Below are 16,052 nucleotides of genomic sequence, written 5' to 3' on the forward strand. Positions count from 1 at the left end.
CAATAGCAATTTTCCTGTTACTTCAAATTAATATATGTGATGAGCAATATGAGATTCTATTGCTAAAAAGAATGAAAGATTTTTTTTTTTGTAAGTATAGCAAGCAAGGAATAAAATGACAAGTTGACTTGATGTATTTGCAGGCAAGAATCTATGTATATTTCTATGACATTACATGTGTGGGAATATTGAATCAAAATGCACAAATGAAAAGTGTAAATGGAAAGTTTTAGCTTTTGTAGTTCACTTTATTAGATACAAGAATTAGAATATTCTAAATTTATTACATGTATTTTGGCTGGACAAATTGCCTGTATTGATGCGTGTGTACAAACGTCAACAGGCCTCTTTCGGTTCTTATTAAAAGCATATACAGCTCTGTATTCCTTAATTAAAACTATAGTTTATTGTTACTTTTTTTAATAAGTAAATAAATTTTCTTAAACTATTTTTCCCTAGAGCTATATATAAAACATTGAAATTTAAATTAATAAATTAATTTTATAATAATACATGTCAACAATTAAAAAATCATGAGAATTTTCTTAATTAAAAAAACTTGTTATGATTAACGTGGGAGTTTTGGGTATATAAATTCATATTATGTTGCGATTCTTATAGAACATTCTATTCTTTTTTATTTTGAGTTTAAAATATTTTAGATAAATATAGATCGATGCTTAGTTACAATTATATATATAAAGAAAAAAGTAGGTCTTTTGTGTGATAACATTTCTTACTATATAATATATAAACCAAGTTGTTATTATCATAAGTGAAATGAAAATTTGAAAAATTTAAAAGGTGACCATTGATATTTTCTAAATAAATAAAGGTTGAAATTTTCAGATTTGAAACTCATGTATCTTTCTCTATAATACATGTAAGCACCACAAGATTTTTAATGACAAAAATAAGAGTTTAAATTTTAATTGAGAAATTGATTTGGATAAAATTATTTTAACGTAAAACGAAACACCATTAGAACAATACGGGATTATAGAAATTAAATTAATTTGTAACATGTAACAAAAGGGGTTAAAGATTTATAAAGGTTCTCATTTCTCTACAAAAATGTTATTTTTGTTTTGTGATTAATTATGATTAATGGTGAATTAAGAAAATAAAAGGGAGAAATAATAGTTGATTATTAGATGGGAATGGAGAGTTTTGTCTAATGGAGCAAACAATAAGAATTATGGGTCCCAAAGCTAGTGGAAGAATCAAATAAGTTATTTCATCTTCATGTGTATCTATCTTAGATACCTTTCTCAAGAACTCTCTAGTTTTTGGAATAGGAATCTCTAGTGATTTACTTGTCAGCAACCAAACATATGCAAATTGATAGTGGTATCATAGATGTTCTCAAAATTGTAAAGCGCTAAATTCGAGTAGCAATCAAATACTCCTCAACTATTGCTGAGAATTTACTATAAATTTAAAATATATCGATAATATTGGAGTTGTTTTTAAAATTATAAAATTTTAAATTTTATTTAATTATTTGATGCACTAAAATTCTATGATTTTTTTGTATTTGGATGATTTAAATTTTAGAAATATCTAAATAGAGTTTCACTCATAGATAAAAAAAAATATGCATCCTGCAGTTTAGACAGTTGATCAGATTAGGTTGCTCGAAGTTAAAAAATCAAATTTTTATTTTTATTTTTCTTTTATTAAGATTTGGAATTTAAGGGAGGACTTTTTAAGTTTATTTTAATATATGAGAATCAAAGCTCAAAGTATCTTTATACTTCCAATTGTATCTCACTGCAGTACCAATACAAAGTATGCACATATATACTCGGTTGCTTTTGAAGTTAGATGGGGGGCATCAGATGCAAAAACAGTGCAGCTACATGAAAGCTTCTTAGAATATAAATAGCTAGCCAAAAGGATTCAACTAGCCCAACATACCCACTAGCATCTTTAGTGGAATCTTTATCAGACGGCAGCAAGTCTGCCACGTGGATTAATTATGATCATATATTTTTTACCCAAAATTTAAAAAAAAAAAAAAAAAACTCTTATCAAACTCATTTAATCATCTACTCAAAAGTAAGAGATACATAATATAACATATTTCATGTGCCAACTTTATATTCTTTTGTTTTAAATTTATCATAAACTAAGATACAAAGTATTCTTTCATTGAATTTCATCATTATGAGTACTTGTCCTTAGAACATTGATTAGCTGTAACATGCAAACAGCCCAGAAAAGGAAAAATTAAAAGGAAAAACACAGCAAAGTCCCATATGTATATGATCTTAGAGAGAGAGAAAAAAAAAAGGCTATGGAAGACCAAAATAAAAAGTCTAAACAAAATATTCTCCTGCTTAACTAGGCAATGGCCCCTCGGGTGGCTTTAATTGGAAGCTCCGGCATGGGCATAGGCATTGCAATGACCATTGCAGACAACTTCTTGTTGGCTTCTTCTGCTTTTTGTAAATCAACCTCATTAGCTTCAATGTCTTCTATTATAGCTATTGAATTTCCGTTTCCTTGAACACCCTTCACAGGTTCAGGTATCTCATCAGAATCTTCCATCTTCTCCTTTTGCTTCCCCCACAGGACTGAGTAAAGCCCTATTACTATCAAGACGCCACCAATCACTCTGTACCCACAAATCAACTAGCCCCATTTTAGTCACTTGAGCAAATTAAACAGTGTTTTAGTGCAAGAGACATGTTAGTTGGACTTATTCTGAGATTCTATTGAGATAAATAATGAGAAAAATTACCCTCCAAGAAATATCTTTTCTGCCAAGATGAAAGAACCCAAAATGGCTACAATGATCATCATCAAGGGACTAAAAGCAGTAGCAAAAACTGGACCCCTTTTCTTTATAACCATTCCTTGGACATAGTATGAAATGCTTGATGTCACAATTCCCTGTGTCGTTCAAAGTTCAAAACTTAATTAGTTGGTATAAAAAAAAAATAGTGAAGAAGAATAAGAGGGAGAGATAGTGAGAGAGAGTTACAGCGTAGGCAGCAGCAAGTAGGTTCATGTCCCAGCCAATTCTCCATGCAGAGGCTTTATGCTCCATCACAAAAGTCACAGCTATAGCTTGTAGGGTGCCCATAAAGCACACAAGTGTTGTTAGCGAGAGCTGATGATTCTTGTACGTCTTCAAAGCTTTGGTCTGTACCATGTCCCATGCAAAATTTCGTATTATTATTGTTATTATTATTACTATGGCAGTGTCAATTATCTATATAGTAACTCACTCACTTGTAAAACAAACAAAGAAGCCCAGGCAAGGGTGGCCAAGATAAGGAGGATGGAGCCCTTGAACCAGTCCTTGTCATCAGTGGTTCCAGTGGTATCGGTAACATAGGATTTTCGAGGATGAACATGCTTAGACCACACCATCTCCACTATTGGACCTTTGTATAATGTCATGAACATTGCTCCAGCTACTGTCACCAATGTCCCCACTATTTTTGCTTGGCACCTCAACTTCTTTACGTCTAGTTTCTCCATCCTGTTCACGTAATCCACAATTCAATTAACAATAACTTCACTGGGTATCAGTTGTAGTCTTAAGAAAAATCTTGTCCCGACTTGACCTAATATGTCTAAAATATTGAAACTTACTAATATTTCCGCATCAATTTATATGAACCAAGTCTAGATAAAAATGACTCGATTTAGTTACCTGAATATGACTGCCATTACAAATGTCATGGCAGGAAGCATGTTGCTCATTGCACAGGAGAAAGTTGGAGATGTAAATTTCAGTCCAGCATAATAGAAGTTCTGGTCTATCACAGGTCTATAACAAATGAAAACTAATTTATTAGCTTTGTCTTAATGAATGAATAAACAATGTTTGATAAAAGAAACTAACCCAAGAAGGCCAAGGACAAATAGTTGTAAGAAAATGGGGAAGGTGATTCTCGGCTGTGCTTTCCTGGAAAGTTGGAAAAGATACGAATTCATTAAGGATCAATAATTCTTGAAAATTACTCTAAACCCAGATGAAAAAGTTAAAAATTTTCTTAAGTTTGGATTTAAAACCTCTCGAAAATGAAAGCGAAGGGAGCGATAACTGCAGTAGCAATAGCATGGCGATAAACCACAAGAACATAGTGGCTCATACCACGATTGAGTGAGACTTTTGTAATAATGTTCATTCCTGCGTACCCAAATTGTAAAGAGATCATAGCAAAGTAAGGTTTAGAAGTCTCAAGAAACTTAAGACAGCAACCTAGTTGGTTCTTCATTTTTGTTGGGACAGAAACAGCGGGACTGTTTGGATCTTTGTTTGTTTGTTTCTTTCCTTGGGGAAAGTTCAAAGAGGAGGAAAGGAAAGGGATGAGGAAGAGAGGGAAAGAATACCCAACGAATGTTGTGTGTGTTTCTCCCTAGGGAAGAACTACAAGGGCTTCTGCTATTTATACTGTGGAGGGAAACATATTTCTTTGATAAATTAATTAATTTTAAAAAGAAAAATAAAAAACAGAATTAATTCTATTTATCCATTTTTGTTAAGAATAAGAGCAAGTAGTATAGAAATAGAGAGGGAAGGTGGGATACACGTAGTTGCAGAGTAGTGAGTATCCGAGTCATCTTTCAAGGATGGGCAAGCTTTGATGGAAGGCTGCTTTCTAACTAAGAGCCCAATATTTTTTTTATTTATTGTTTATGAAAATTGAGTTTTTTTTTTAATAAATTTTTTTTAAATGGATTATTTTTTCTTTTAGTTGAAAAAATATTTTTTATTAATTAATTTTTAAACACTAAAAAGTATAAAAATATTTTTTTATATTTAATCTTTATAAAAAATCCCTATAGTTTAAATACACAACAAATTATTTTTAACTATAGTTTTATGATTATAATTAATTAATTAATTGTTTTTTAACTATAAAAAGTAAATAATTAAGTTTTAAAAATACACGTGTTAATATAATTGTTTTATTAAATTATATATACTAAATTGTAGTTTATTTATTTTTTAAGGAAAAGGAAATAATTGGAAAAGGTGCGAAGGAAACAGTAGCCCCCACCTGATGTCATGACCATAACACCATGCAAATTCCCATGACGTAGTCATTGGCTTTCCAGATTAAGTAATCACAGCCGTAGGATGAATTGAAATTCTTAGTAACAACGTGATTTCGCATTAAACAAAAAGAATAATAGAATGTGAATAAGTTAAATAAAATAAAATATATTGTTGTAAATGATGACATCATCAGAATTATAGATATCTGCCTCTGCCTGCTGAGAATAAAGCTTATTTGAGGAATTAATTAGTAAGAAATGTGTGCCCAATGTTGTTGGGGATACCTTTCTTAGGGACACCATGAATCTCATCTTTATTCATATTGCTTAATATTTTGAACATATACATATTCTCCTACGTAATTAAATTTGTAATTTGTAATTCTTTCATTTAAAATAATTTATTTTGTAAGAAAAAATAATTTTACATAAATATTACAATGAGAGTATTAATAGAATGCATACTAATTTCATTGAAATTAAATTTTTTATATTAAATCTCAAGAAATGGCTAACAAAAAATACAAATAAAAAAAGCAGCATGATGAGGGAAACACCTAAAGGAGTAAGATATGAGATGGAAAATGAAAAGAGACACAACAGAAGCAAATTGAAGTGGAGAATGCACCATCCTCTCAAATGGGCATCTAATCATCCAAATTGATTCCTACTCCTTCCACCCATTGCCAATCCATTCAGAAACTCTTGTTTCTAACAGAGTACTGTGCTTCTCTCTTAGGCCATGATATTCTCCTTCATTTCTCTACCACTTATGTAATTGAAGATATTTAGACAATTACCTAACGATTATCAATGGCCTTTTGCATAAATTCTGATCCAAAGCAGATTAGCCTTTGATATTCAGGATCTTATAATATGTTGTAGATATGTGCTTAATTAGATCTAAGTAGAGAAAAGATTAACCTATTCTCATTCTAAATCTTCTTCGATCCCTTATCCAAACAAAACCCAATAGCTGAATCAATATATGCATGGCTGAGGCTGACCCATTACTGAAAATTACAACCACTACTACTTGCTATTTTAATTAATAATTAATTATCACAAAAATGGATTACAACCCATGACCAATCTAAGTGAGAATTGATTAAATATGATTGTATTTTACTAATTAAAATTATATAACAAAATAATTTTAGATTTAGTTGAACTCAAATAAGAAAATATTAAATAGTTTTTCTTTTTGTTATAAATGACACTGCATTCTAAGATTCACATATGGTGTGATACAATGTGTTGATCACTAAAAAAAGTAATTGAAGTTACGTTTGGGGTAAATTTGTGGTTACAAATATGTTAAGGATCTCTCCATTAGTGGGATGCTGATTGAGACATATAATAACAACGACATCATTGGCTTAAACACTAGGTTGTAAGAAAAGCCTTGCACTTCATATCTTCTTCTACCATTCGACAATCAAAACCCAACTTAGGTTTTCAAGAAATCTTCACATGGGTTTAATAGGTTTTTATCTAACTTACCATTTAATATAGAGTTTAAAAATAATATTGGTTACTTTTTGAAAAGGTTGGAGCAGTTTTGGATAAGAATTGATTAAGCATAGTAAATTTAATTGCATCTTTAACTGATTTAAATCTCATTTTAAAAACTTGTTAGATAAGAGCAGCAAGAAACCCAGCAGCCCTCTCCATTACCACACCAACATATCTTAGTTGTGTGAATATTATTTTCAACTAACTTGATAAGACTGCTGCTCGTGAATGATAGTCATCATAAGATTGATTATAACATAAAAGATTCACTGGTCGCTTTTTTGACAATAATTAGATTGTATTTTTCTTAGTAAGCACTCCTAATAATAACCTAAAATAAATAATATGTCAAAAATGTCTACCTATAAAAATTTATATATATTTTTTCTTCAATTATTATACACTATATATATAATTACTACAGACCAGAATATTAAATTAATAAATTATAATTATTAATCACTAAAAAGAAAATCACACACCATATGGTTAACCATTTTTAGACACATTTTTTAACAAAAATTATTAAATAAATCATTACCATGTAATTAAAATATTTTGTGAAACTTAACTATATATTTATTAAACCTTATTTTATATAAAGTTGAAGTTTTTAATTTGTTTATTAGATTTATCTAAACCAACAAATTAATTAACTTATTATTGTAGCGTTCTGATATTATTTGTTGTGGATTTTTGATATCTAGTTTTTTGATATTTAAATTTTGAATAAAAACACAAAAATTAAAAAATAATAAATAAAAGAAGAAGAAAACACAAAAAGATTTATGAGTTCAAATTAATTTTTGAGAATCATTCTACGTTTTGGGAAAAAAAATTCTTTATTCACGATGAGTTACAGAGAAATAACAATCACACACATGCACAAACTCGATTATAGAATAACAAATGGCACAAAAAAATAATTTCAATACACTTTTTACATAAAAAATAGAGAAATATCTTCTTTAAATAGCATACTAACTTAGCCTCCTATAAATAAGATTTAAAAGTCCCTTAATTTTTTTAAATAAAAACGAAAAAATAAAATGTCGTTTTTTTTAATCATTTCAAACATTCCGAACACTTTAAAAAATTTAATTTTTTGAATTTTCAGACATTCCAAACTTCCGACCTCTTCTTTCATCAATCCATAGGCAAATTGAACGTTTTTTTGATAAGTCCACCCTTCAACAAATCACCCTTGTCGACAGACTTATTAATATTTGTGATTTTATCTCCATATTTTGTCTAAAAATTTTAAGCTCGTTTTTAAAAAATTCGAATATCATAACTTTGCTCATAAGTAAGGAAGTGTTTGATTTTATAGTGATATTTTAAAAAATTATAAAATATAAAATTAAATAATTTATAAATCATTGATAATATATAATTTATCAAAATATTACTAATCTAAACATTGATTTATTCTAAATTGAAAGCATAACATATATCGAAAATTACAAATAAAAATAGGGTAAGATGCATATATTTATATATATTTTGAATTTTTTTTGTAAGAGTAAAAAGCACAATTGAAAAAGGAAGGATTGGAATATGCCATGAGACGGCAATAGCTATGAACTGGATGTCAATGGCGATTGCAGCAATGAGTTGACAAAATCACAGTTGGTCATATATATATAATTTATAAACAAATTTCTACGAAATTAACTGATGAGACAAAGGTTAAAGCGTATTGATTAAGTTGTAGAACATGCAATAATATTATAAGTAGCTAAGCCAAATCCAACTCAAATTCTATCTCTCATTACCAGACATAGCATGATTAAATCAAAGAAACTGATGAAGATTGTACGAAGGTGGCAGAAGTCAGCTACCAGAGCTGGGAAGAGATTTGTTTTGTCTGATAGAAACAGCCGCAGGAAGAGACATATTTATTGGCTGAGGAAAGCCATTCGATATCTGAGATCAGACAATGATCATTATCAGCATGACAAGAAGAACGTACTTCCAGTTGTTGGCATCACCAATCTTCTTGATCTCGTACAGCTAATTGTATCTTGGTAAGATGTAATATTAATGATTTCTTTTTTAAAAAAATATTGCACACATCCAGCTATAAAAATCAATAACAATAAAGCTCATAATAGAAATAACATTGCTTTTCATTATATTTAGATTCGGTGAATTTAAAATTTTAAAAAATATTTTTTTAAATAAATCATTTTAAATATTATTAAAAATAATTAAAAAAATTATTTTATAATTTCAGTGTTATCAAGACTAAAATATATTTAAAAATAATTTTAAATTATTTTGTAAATATTTTTCTTCTTTCTAGGCGGAGTGACTAGTTGGCCATCGATAAGAGCTGAGCTCCAGTTGATCGGAATTCCTAAATTGTGTCTTCACTACTTGTAGACCGTCTCTCCATTTATAAAGGAGGTGAAAATAATAGTAACTATTGTATCGATAATAAAGTATAATTATTATTTTGTTTTAAAATAAAATAGGTAGTTTTTTTATAAATTTTTATATTTAATTTTTATTTCTTGAATTTAAAGTGAGACCTGTTACTTTCGTTATTCATTTATACAACTTGACTGATCATGCATATTGTTTCTGTTGAAAAAGTATCGGATGATCTTGAAAACTTACTTAATTTGAAAGTGTTCAAACCAGGATGATGTTGAAATGCGGATCCGTGCAACCATCCTAATAATGATAATGACAAGCAAGCCCTTACTGATTAATTTAATTTTTGTTTTTGTAAATGGAGATGGATAACTGAGAGAGTAAATCTCATATTTTTAGATTTATTTATTTATATTTATTATCAAACTAAAATTATTAATATTTAATAAAGGGAAAATTACTTCTTAGTCCCTCAGGTTTAACGTAATTAACACTTCTGTCCCTCTATTTTGGCGACCCAACACTTAAGTCCCTCACTTTCTCTTCCGTCCAATTTCGAAGTCCTTCCGTTCATTTAAACCGTTTGGTCAAAGAGTCAAAAGTGAGAGGTGATAATTTTTTCCAGAAATACCCTTCTCTTAATGTGAAATTCTTTTTTTTTTTTTTTCTCTTTCATGCTTTCTCCCGTTGCAGAAGAAGAAGAAGAAGAAGAAGAAGAAGAAGAAGAAGAAGAAGAAGAAGAAGAAGAAGAAGAAGAAGAAGAAGAAGAAAAAGTTGCTGGGTAGGAGGAAGAAGAAGAAGAAGAAGAAGAAGAAGAAGAAGAAAAAGTTGCTGGGTAGGAGGAAGAAGAAGAAGAAGAAGAAGAAGAAGAAGAAGAAAAAGTTGCTGGGTAGGAGGAAGAAGAAGAAGAAGAAGAAGAAGAAGAAGAAGAAGAAGAAAAAGTTGCTGGGTAGGAGGAAGAAGAAGAAGAAGAAGAAGAAGAAGAAGAAGAAGAAAAAGTTGCTGGGTAGGAGGAAGAAGAAGAAGAAGAAGAAGAAGAAGAAGAAGAAGAAGAAGAAGAAGAAAAAGTTGCTGGGTAGGAGGAAGAAGAAGAAGAAGAAGAAGAAGAAAGAAGAAGAAGAAGAAGAAGAAGAAGAAGAAGAAAAAGAAGAAGAAGTTGCTGGGTAGGAAAGAAGAAGAAGAAGAAGAAGAAGAAGAAGAAGAAGAAGAAGAAGAGGGTTAATTTTGTCAATTCACGTGTCCCAAACGGCTATTTTGAACGGAAGGACTGCGAAATTGGACGGAAGAGAAAGTGAGGGACTTAAGTGTTGGGTCGCCAAAATAGAGGGACAGAAGTGTTAATTACGTTAAATCTGAGGGACTACAAAGTAATTTTCCCTTTAATAAAATTTAACTTTAATTGATAAAAATAAATATTTTATTTTTATTAATAAATAGCTTAAAAATTGCAAAATAAAATTATAGTGAAATTATTAAAAAAAGAGATATGAAAATCGTTGATGGTAAATATTTTGTTGATAATTCTGGATGTCTTGTCAATATAAAAGCTGATAAGAAAGTTAAATTTAATAATATTGATGACTTGGCATAAAAAATGATGTTTAGTAATAAATGTGTAGAATATACTAATAAAATGCATCTTTCATATTCTTAAGAAAAAACATTGAGTTATTGAATAAATTCATCAGTATTAATTAAAGGATAATTTTTTATTTCTGTTAAAATAATTTTCTTAAAATTAAAAAGTATTAAATTTTTTATTAAAATAAGATAATTAATAAAAAAGTGGGACATAAAAAAACAAATGCTAACCGAAAGGGCTTCCAGGTTTATTAGTATTCACATTGTACAATGCGTTGAAGGAGAAAGAATAGGTCACTTTATATTAATTTATTAAACACATAAATTAAAACTGCAATTGATTGAACCCTTAAATTTTAATAATTAAATATAAATTAATTATATTATTTATAATTTATAATAAAATGTCAGCTAAATCGATTTATTATTAATTATATTTAATTTTGTTGATTGGATTATAAATTTTTATAAAATGTGACTTTATTATTTTATGAAAATTTATAGTACAATTAATAAAATTTAGAATATAATCAATAATATGTATGATTTTTTTATAAATTATAAATAATATAATCAATTTATGTTTAATTGTAATAATTTTTATAAATTTAAAAATCGAAAATTTTAATTAAAGTATTTAATAGATTAATTTCAATTAATATAAAGGTATATATTTAAAAAATATTTCTTATAACAAAAATTAAATTTGTTTCTTTGAGAATTATAATTATATTAAAACAGAGGATTATTAAATTATATTACCGAATATAATTTTAATTGCTATAATACATACTCCAAGAAATTATATAGTACGTAATTATATATGTCTTTATCTACATGGTTCATTTCCTTTCAATTAATGATGTCTTTAATTAATTGGGATAAAAAATTTTTGATATTTTATTTCATTTTTATAAATAAAATAATCAATATTATTGATATTTAGATACAATAAATATAAGGTCATAATGTATTTTTATAAATTTAATGTGATTATTTTCGCTTTCTTTTATTTATTTATTTTCTATTTTATCGTAATATGTAGTGATTGAATATTCATTATAATATTTCAAATTGAAGGCAAAAGATAATGCGATACTCTCATGCAGCATGAAATTTTAATGTATGTTTTTGAGCCAATTTTAATTCAAAGTAAGTTATAATATAATATTCTAATTTAACTTTCAAAAATTAAAAAACTTATTTGTTCTAAATTAAAACTTTAAGAACATATATGTTTGGGTATATTTAAAAATTTGTATAAAATTATTATATATAGTATTACATAAATATGTTTCAAATAAAAAAAAACAACTATATTCCTTCTGTATTTATAGGTTTATTTTCCTTTCTTATCTTTTTAAATTAATTTATTTGTAAATTTAATTTCCTTTTAAAATAATCATTTATTGAACTTTATAATATACTCTTATTTAACATGAATTAAAAAAAATAAAATTTATTAATTTTAACAATAATTTAGTAATGAAATAGTGTGAATAAAGAGTATATTAGAAAAAGAGAATATAAAATATTTATTGTTTTAATTTTATTAATTAATTTTTTATTTTATATAATAATTATATCCCAATTTTGTTGCAGGAAGGAGCATACAGTTGGTAAGCCAACTGCAGAGGGCTCCATCACCTTATAGGAGTAGGTTATGTATTTATTAATATTCATTGCTATGTGTATGAGCCACGTGGAATATTAATCATGTTATTATAATACAAAGCTCAAAATCATAACATGGCAGAAATACTCAAGTACACTTTTTATTTGAGGTGAAAATTTAAATTTTAATAGCTAAATTTACCAATTGCTTTCAAAAATTAAATATTAGAGACTAAATTAAATAAATTTTACAAATAAGAAAGGGGAAAAAATGTAAAATCAACCATCTTGGCACAAATTGATCACCTGGAGTGGAGGGATAAAGGCACCAACTCAGACAGAGGAGTAGCAATAGGTGTAGAGCCTGCCGAGGGAGCAGGAGAATTCCTACACAAGGGACACGTGGCACTCATCTTAAGCCATTCATCAACACAATCAGCATGGAAACAGTGACAGCAATCTGGAAGGCACCGTATGGTATCTTTAGACTGGTAATCAGACAAGCAGATTGAGCAAGGGCCCTTGTTGGGCTTAGGAAGTCGTCGGCTTTCACCTAACACCAACTTCGGATACGATTCAATTGCCTGCCCATCAAGGCCCACCACCGTTACGGGCTCCATCGAGTCAGCGGAAATGAACTGGTGATTTGATCTGTATATATTGCGCTCATCATCACTACCACTACGACCAATAGAATTACCTTTAACTCTTACACAAGCATATGAAGCAAGCATTATGGTAGAAATGAGAACGAGAATGCTAACAGCAATAGCGATACCATAACCAAGGCCGACACCTGTGGCTGTTGCTGAGGCCGATATTGGGGAATCAGCGGTGGACATAAGGGAGAGAGAAGTGGAGAAGGAGAAAGAGAAAAAGAAGAAGATGTGAGAATGGAGTGAGTGAGAAATGAGAGAGTGATATTTGAAGATGAGTGGGCCAAGGCCCAGCGGGGTCTGAGGGGAAAATTTAAATGAGAATATGGGGATTGGAGTTAATGTCCCAACGGTTCAAAATTAAAGGATTGAGAAGTAATATTAAAAATTGGCAGACAAGCATTTATGGTGGTTCATTAAAAATTCATTTTCAACATCTGGATTGGAGTTGTATATTGTGGTTAATGCATAAATAATTGTTTTACTTTATTAAGTTTTGCAAAATTAAGGGGATGAGGTGGTGATTTCAAGGTAATCTGCCTCAATTTGTTGAAATTAAAGCACATTGGCCCACATAAGAAATTACTAGATCATATGAGATACCTGCAGCTTGTCAAGCCTGTTGACTATGGATATTTTCTTATAATAAACATAAAAGTTCAACATGATCTGAGCAACAATCAATATTTTCTCATACGCGTCTCATGCAGATAAAAAAAAAAAATTCCACACATCTTTTAGTTGATTCAGTACTCGATTCAATACTCATAGCTACTGCAAATGTATCATTCTGTATTTCTGTATCCAAAACTTCCTATTTCAATTAATTCTTACTATACTATTTCAATTAATTCAAATTTATAGCCAGTACAAAATAAAATACTTCTCAAATAATATGCAGGTTAATACAAGTAACTCAACTACAGAAATTAACCCCTATAAGCTTTAAATGTGATTGAGACTTCAAAATAACTAAATGCATGTGCAATTAATGATTTAACCAACCAGCCAAATGTTTTCTACTTAAAATATATATATTTCCATAATCTTCCATGATAACAAAAAATTAAAACTCCAAATTTTTAAAGTTTTAATTGCTACTTATCGGTGTCACTCTCTCTCTTTCTTTCTCAGAATATATAGGAAAAGAAAGGAAGAAAAAACAAAAAAGACAAGAAGCGGATAGCTTTTTGACCTTTTGTTTAGAAAGAGCCAAGGGGTGAGAAGAGAGTTGATAACTACAGCAGCCTGAAATACTAACCACCAGCCCCACCACCATCATCAATAATTTCAAACTAAAAGAAAATAGACATCAGAATTCCAAGATCACAGTAAATTTATCCAAAATGCAGAAAACTTTTAGGGTAACATGTCCCTCTACTTTTAATACTTAACAGTTTAGTTCTTATATTTTAACTCAAAGTTTCTTCATCTCATTTCGATTAATTAATGAGAAGTTATCAAAATACCCTTAAAAATAAATTACTTTTCATCCTTGAATTTTATCAAAAATAACATTTATCTTCCTCAATTTTTCATAAATAAGTGGTTTACTCCGAATTTTAATTTCATCAAACTGAAAAAAAATTGTTTCCAAATATTAATGGAGAGAGCTTTGGTTCAATGAAGTCAGAATATAGAGATTAAAAACAACTAAGTTTTAAAAATTGAGGGATATATGTATTAATTTTTATATAACTCAGGGGCAAAAAATAATTTTTAACGTACAACATAGGGAGCATACACCTTTCAGCTCAATCAAAACCATAATTCCTTTCATCTTTCAGTGTTTCATGCAATGCATATACCATATAACCTCAGGTTTAGTATACATCAGTTGTATAGAAGAAAATATCTTCAAGTTCCTAAATTCTAGAAAATAAGCCAAATTAATTAGCCAAAGGAGTATTGTTCTCACTTGCAGTGGAATGCATTGGCTGGAATTAAGATTGAGCCCGTATCTGGGGAGCTTCTGATGCAGAGTTTTCTGGCTGTATTGATGGGGAGGATTCAGCTTGGCTTGGCACTGCAGCCACTATTTCTGATGGTTTGAACCTGTTGCTATAGTAACCGAGAGATAGTCCAGAGTATTCAACTGTTTGCGTCCTGGTTGGTGGCTTACCAACTTGGATGAGAATTGATGAAGCTACAGCCATTGAAATCAGCACAAAGCCAGCAGCAATCGCTTTTGTGTTTTCTGCTCCATTGGCAGCAGAACCTGCAGTTCCTGAGTTGGCTGAAAATATTAGAAGTCATTGTATGAACAATAGCACTGTTCCTCGATAGAAACAAAACTGGAAAAGAGATGTACAGAGAGACACCGGAGAAATACACGCACAGGAAGCCTGAATTAAGTTGAAAAATGATCCAGTACCTCAGCAAATAACTATATTAGTGACTACTTATTATGGTTTCAAAATCACAATGATCTTTCTAAAGCAAAAGAACATTCATTTGCAATAAAAAAATCTTTTCCCAGGACCCCTTAATGCAACTATCCTTAACTTCCTATATGAACTGAACAAAACACAAACAATTGCCTGAAGTGCCTAACACCTTATACATGATGAATAATCCTACACCATTAAGCACCAATAACAAAAAGATGAATAGCAAAATAGCTTTCCGAAAAAATGCATTCACAATTCGATTCATTGTTTAACTGTAGTTATGTACCACAATGCCACTAAACATTAGGGCAATGCACTTGGAACAGCATTGGCCCTGCAACCTGTCTATAGATTGGCCGTGTAACCTGTCTATAGCTTGGTCTTTGGCTACCTCACCAATCTGGCTTGTTGCAGACTTGTGGGTGTCGTCGATTTCTGTCCGTTTGGATTTTATGCCCTACTACAAATTGTTATTATAATTTTATTATTTAAACAATCAAATTTAAATATCAATTCATAAAAAAAAAAAAAAATCAAGAATTTCAACGCCCATTAGAAAAGGGGCAATTCATGACAATTTTAGTCTACCATAGTCACGGTGCAAAATTGTCAATTATTATTGTCTAATTTTGAACTCAGTCTATAAATACTATTTTTTATATAAAATATAAAGTATATATTTTTTATAAAGATATATATGAAACATCAAATATATTATTTAAAAAAAATTAAATCAAATTGAATTAAAATAACTATAAAAAATTCATTAAACTTATTATTAAAAATTATTAAATAAACGTTATAAATGTTTTGATTTTATTTAATTTTTATATATTATAAAATATGACATGTTTATTGAATTTTAAAACCTAGTTATTTATTTAAAAGTATTCATACA

The 16,052-nt window shown here is 29.2% G+C and overlaps 3 protein-coding genes across 3 annotated transcripts; all 3 read right to left on the reverse strand.

Moving 5' to 3' along the window:
* Positions 1 to 2,069: 2,069 nt before the first annotated feature.
* Positions 2,070 to 4,393, reverse strand: LOC110613046 (WAT1-related protein At5g07050). Its single transcript, XM_021753964.2, has 7 exons — positions 4,030 to 4,393; positions 3,860 to 3,922; positions 3,668 to 3,784; positions 3,241 to 3,493; positions 2,990 to 3,151; positions 2,747 to 2,898; positions 2,070 to 2,620 (listed from the first exon to the last, which is right to left on the reverse strand). Exons 1-7 carry the CDS (start codon positions 4,233 to 4,235, stop codon positions 2,347 to 2,349), a joined length of 1,227 nt encoding a protein of 408 aa, XP_021609656.1. The 5' UTR covers positions 4,236 to 4,393; the 3' UTR covers positions 2,070 to 2,346.
* Positions 4,394 to 12,190: 7,797 nt separating this feature from the next.
* Positions 12,191 to 13,032, reverse strand: LOC110614070 (putative RING-H2 finger protein ATL69). The gene has a single exon (XM_021755532.2). It carries the CDS (start codon positions 12,948 to 12,950, stop codon positions 12,411 to 12,413), a length of 540 nt encoding a protein of 179 aa, XP_021611224.1. The 5' UTR covers positions 12,951 to 13,032; the 3' UTR covers positions 12,191 to 12,410.
* Positions 13,033 to 14,707: 1,675 nt separating this feature from the next.
* Positions 14,708 to 15,419, reverse strand: LOC110612708 (protein MAINTENANCE OF PSII UNDER HIGH LIGHT 1-like). Its single transcript, XM_021753481.1, has 2 exons — positions 15,305 to 15,419; positions 14,708 to 15,000 (listed from the first exon to the last, which is right to left on the reverse strand). The coding sequence occupies exons 1-2, from the start codon at positions 15,417 to 15,419 to the stop codon at positions 14,708 to 14,710; spliced, it is 408 nt and encodes a 135-aa protein (XP_021609173.1).
* Positions 15,420 to 16,052: the final 633 nt, after the last annotated feature.

This window comes from Manihot esculenta, chromosome 4, assembly GCF_001659605.2.
Source record: "Manihot esculenta cultivar AM560-2 chromosome 4, M.esculenta_v8, whole genome shotgun sequence".
In the NCBI taxonomy this organism is placed as follows: Eukaryota; Viridiplantae; Streptophyta; class Magnoliopsida; order Malpighiales; family Euphorbiaceae; genus Manihot; species Manihot esculenta.

Excerpts from the sequence above, each read along its gene's own strand:
- LOC110613046 (XM_021753964.2), bottom strand. The coding sequence starts at position 4,235 with ATGAAGAACCAACTAGGTTGCTGTCTTAAGTTTCTTGAGACTTCTAAA. Across the intron at positions 3,923-4,029 it reads TTCGCTTTCATTTTCGAGAG|GAAAGCACAGCCGAGAATCA; the intron begins GTTTTAAATCCA and ends CCAACTTTCCAG. Across the intron at positions 2,621-2,746 it reads GAAAAGATATTTCTTGGAGG|AGTGATTGGTGGCGTCTTGA; the intron begins GTAATTTTTCTC and ends TTGTGGGTACAG.
- LOC110612708 (XM_021753481.1), bottom strand. The coding sequence starts at position 15,419 with ATGAATCGAATTGTGAATGCATTTTTTCGGAAAGCTATTTTGCTATTC. Across the intron at positions 15,001-15,304 it reads TAAGGTGTTAGGCACTTCAG|CCAACTCAGGAACTGCAGGT; the intron begins GCAATTGTTTGT and ends TAATATTTTCAG.
- LOC110614070 (XM_021755532.2), bottom strand. The coding sequence starts at position 12,950 with ATGTCCACCGCTGATTCCCCAATATCGGCCTCAGCAACAGCCACAGGT.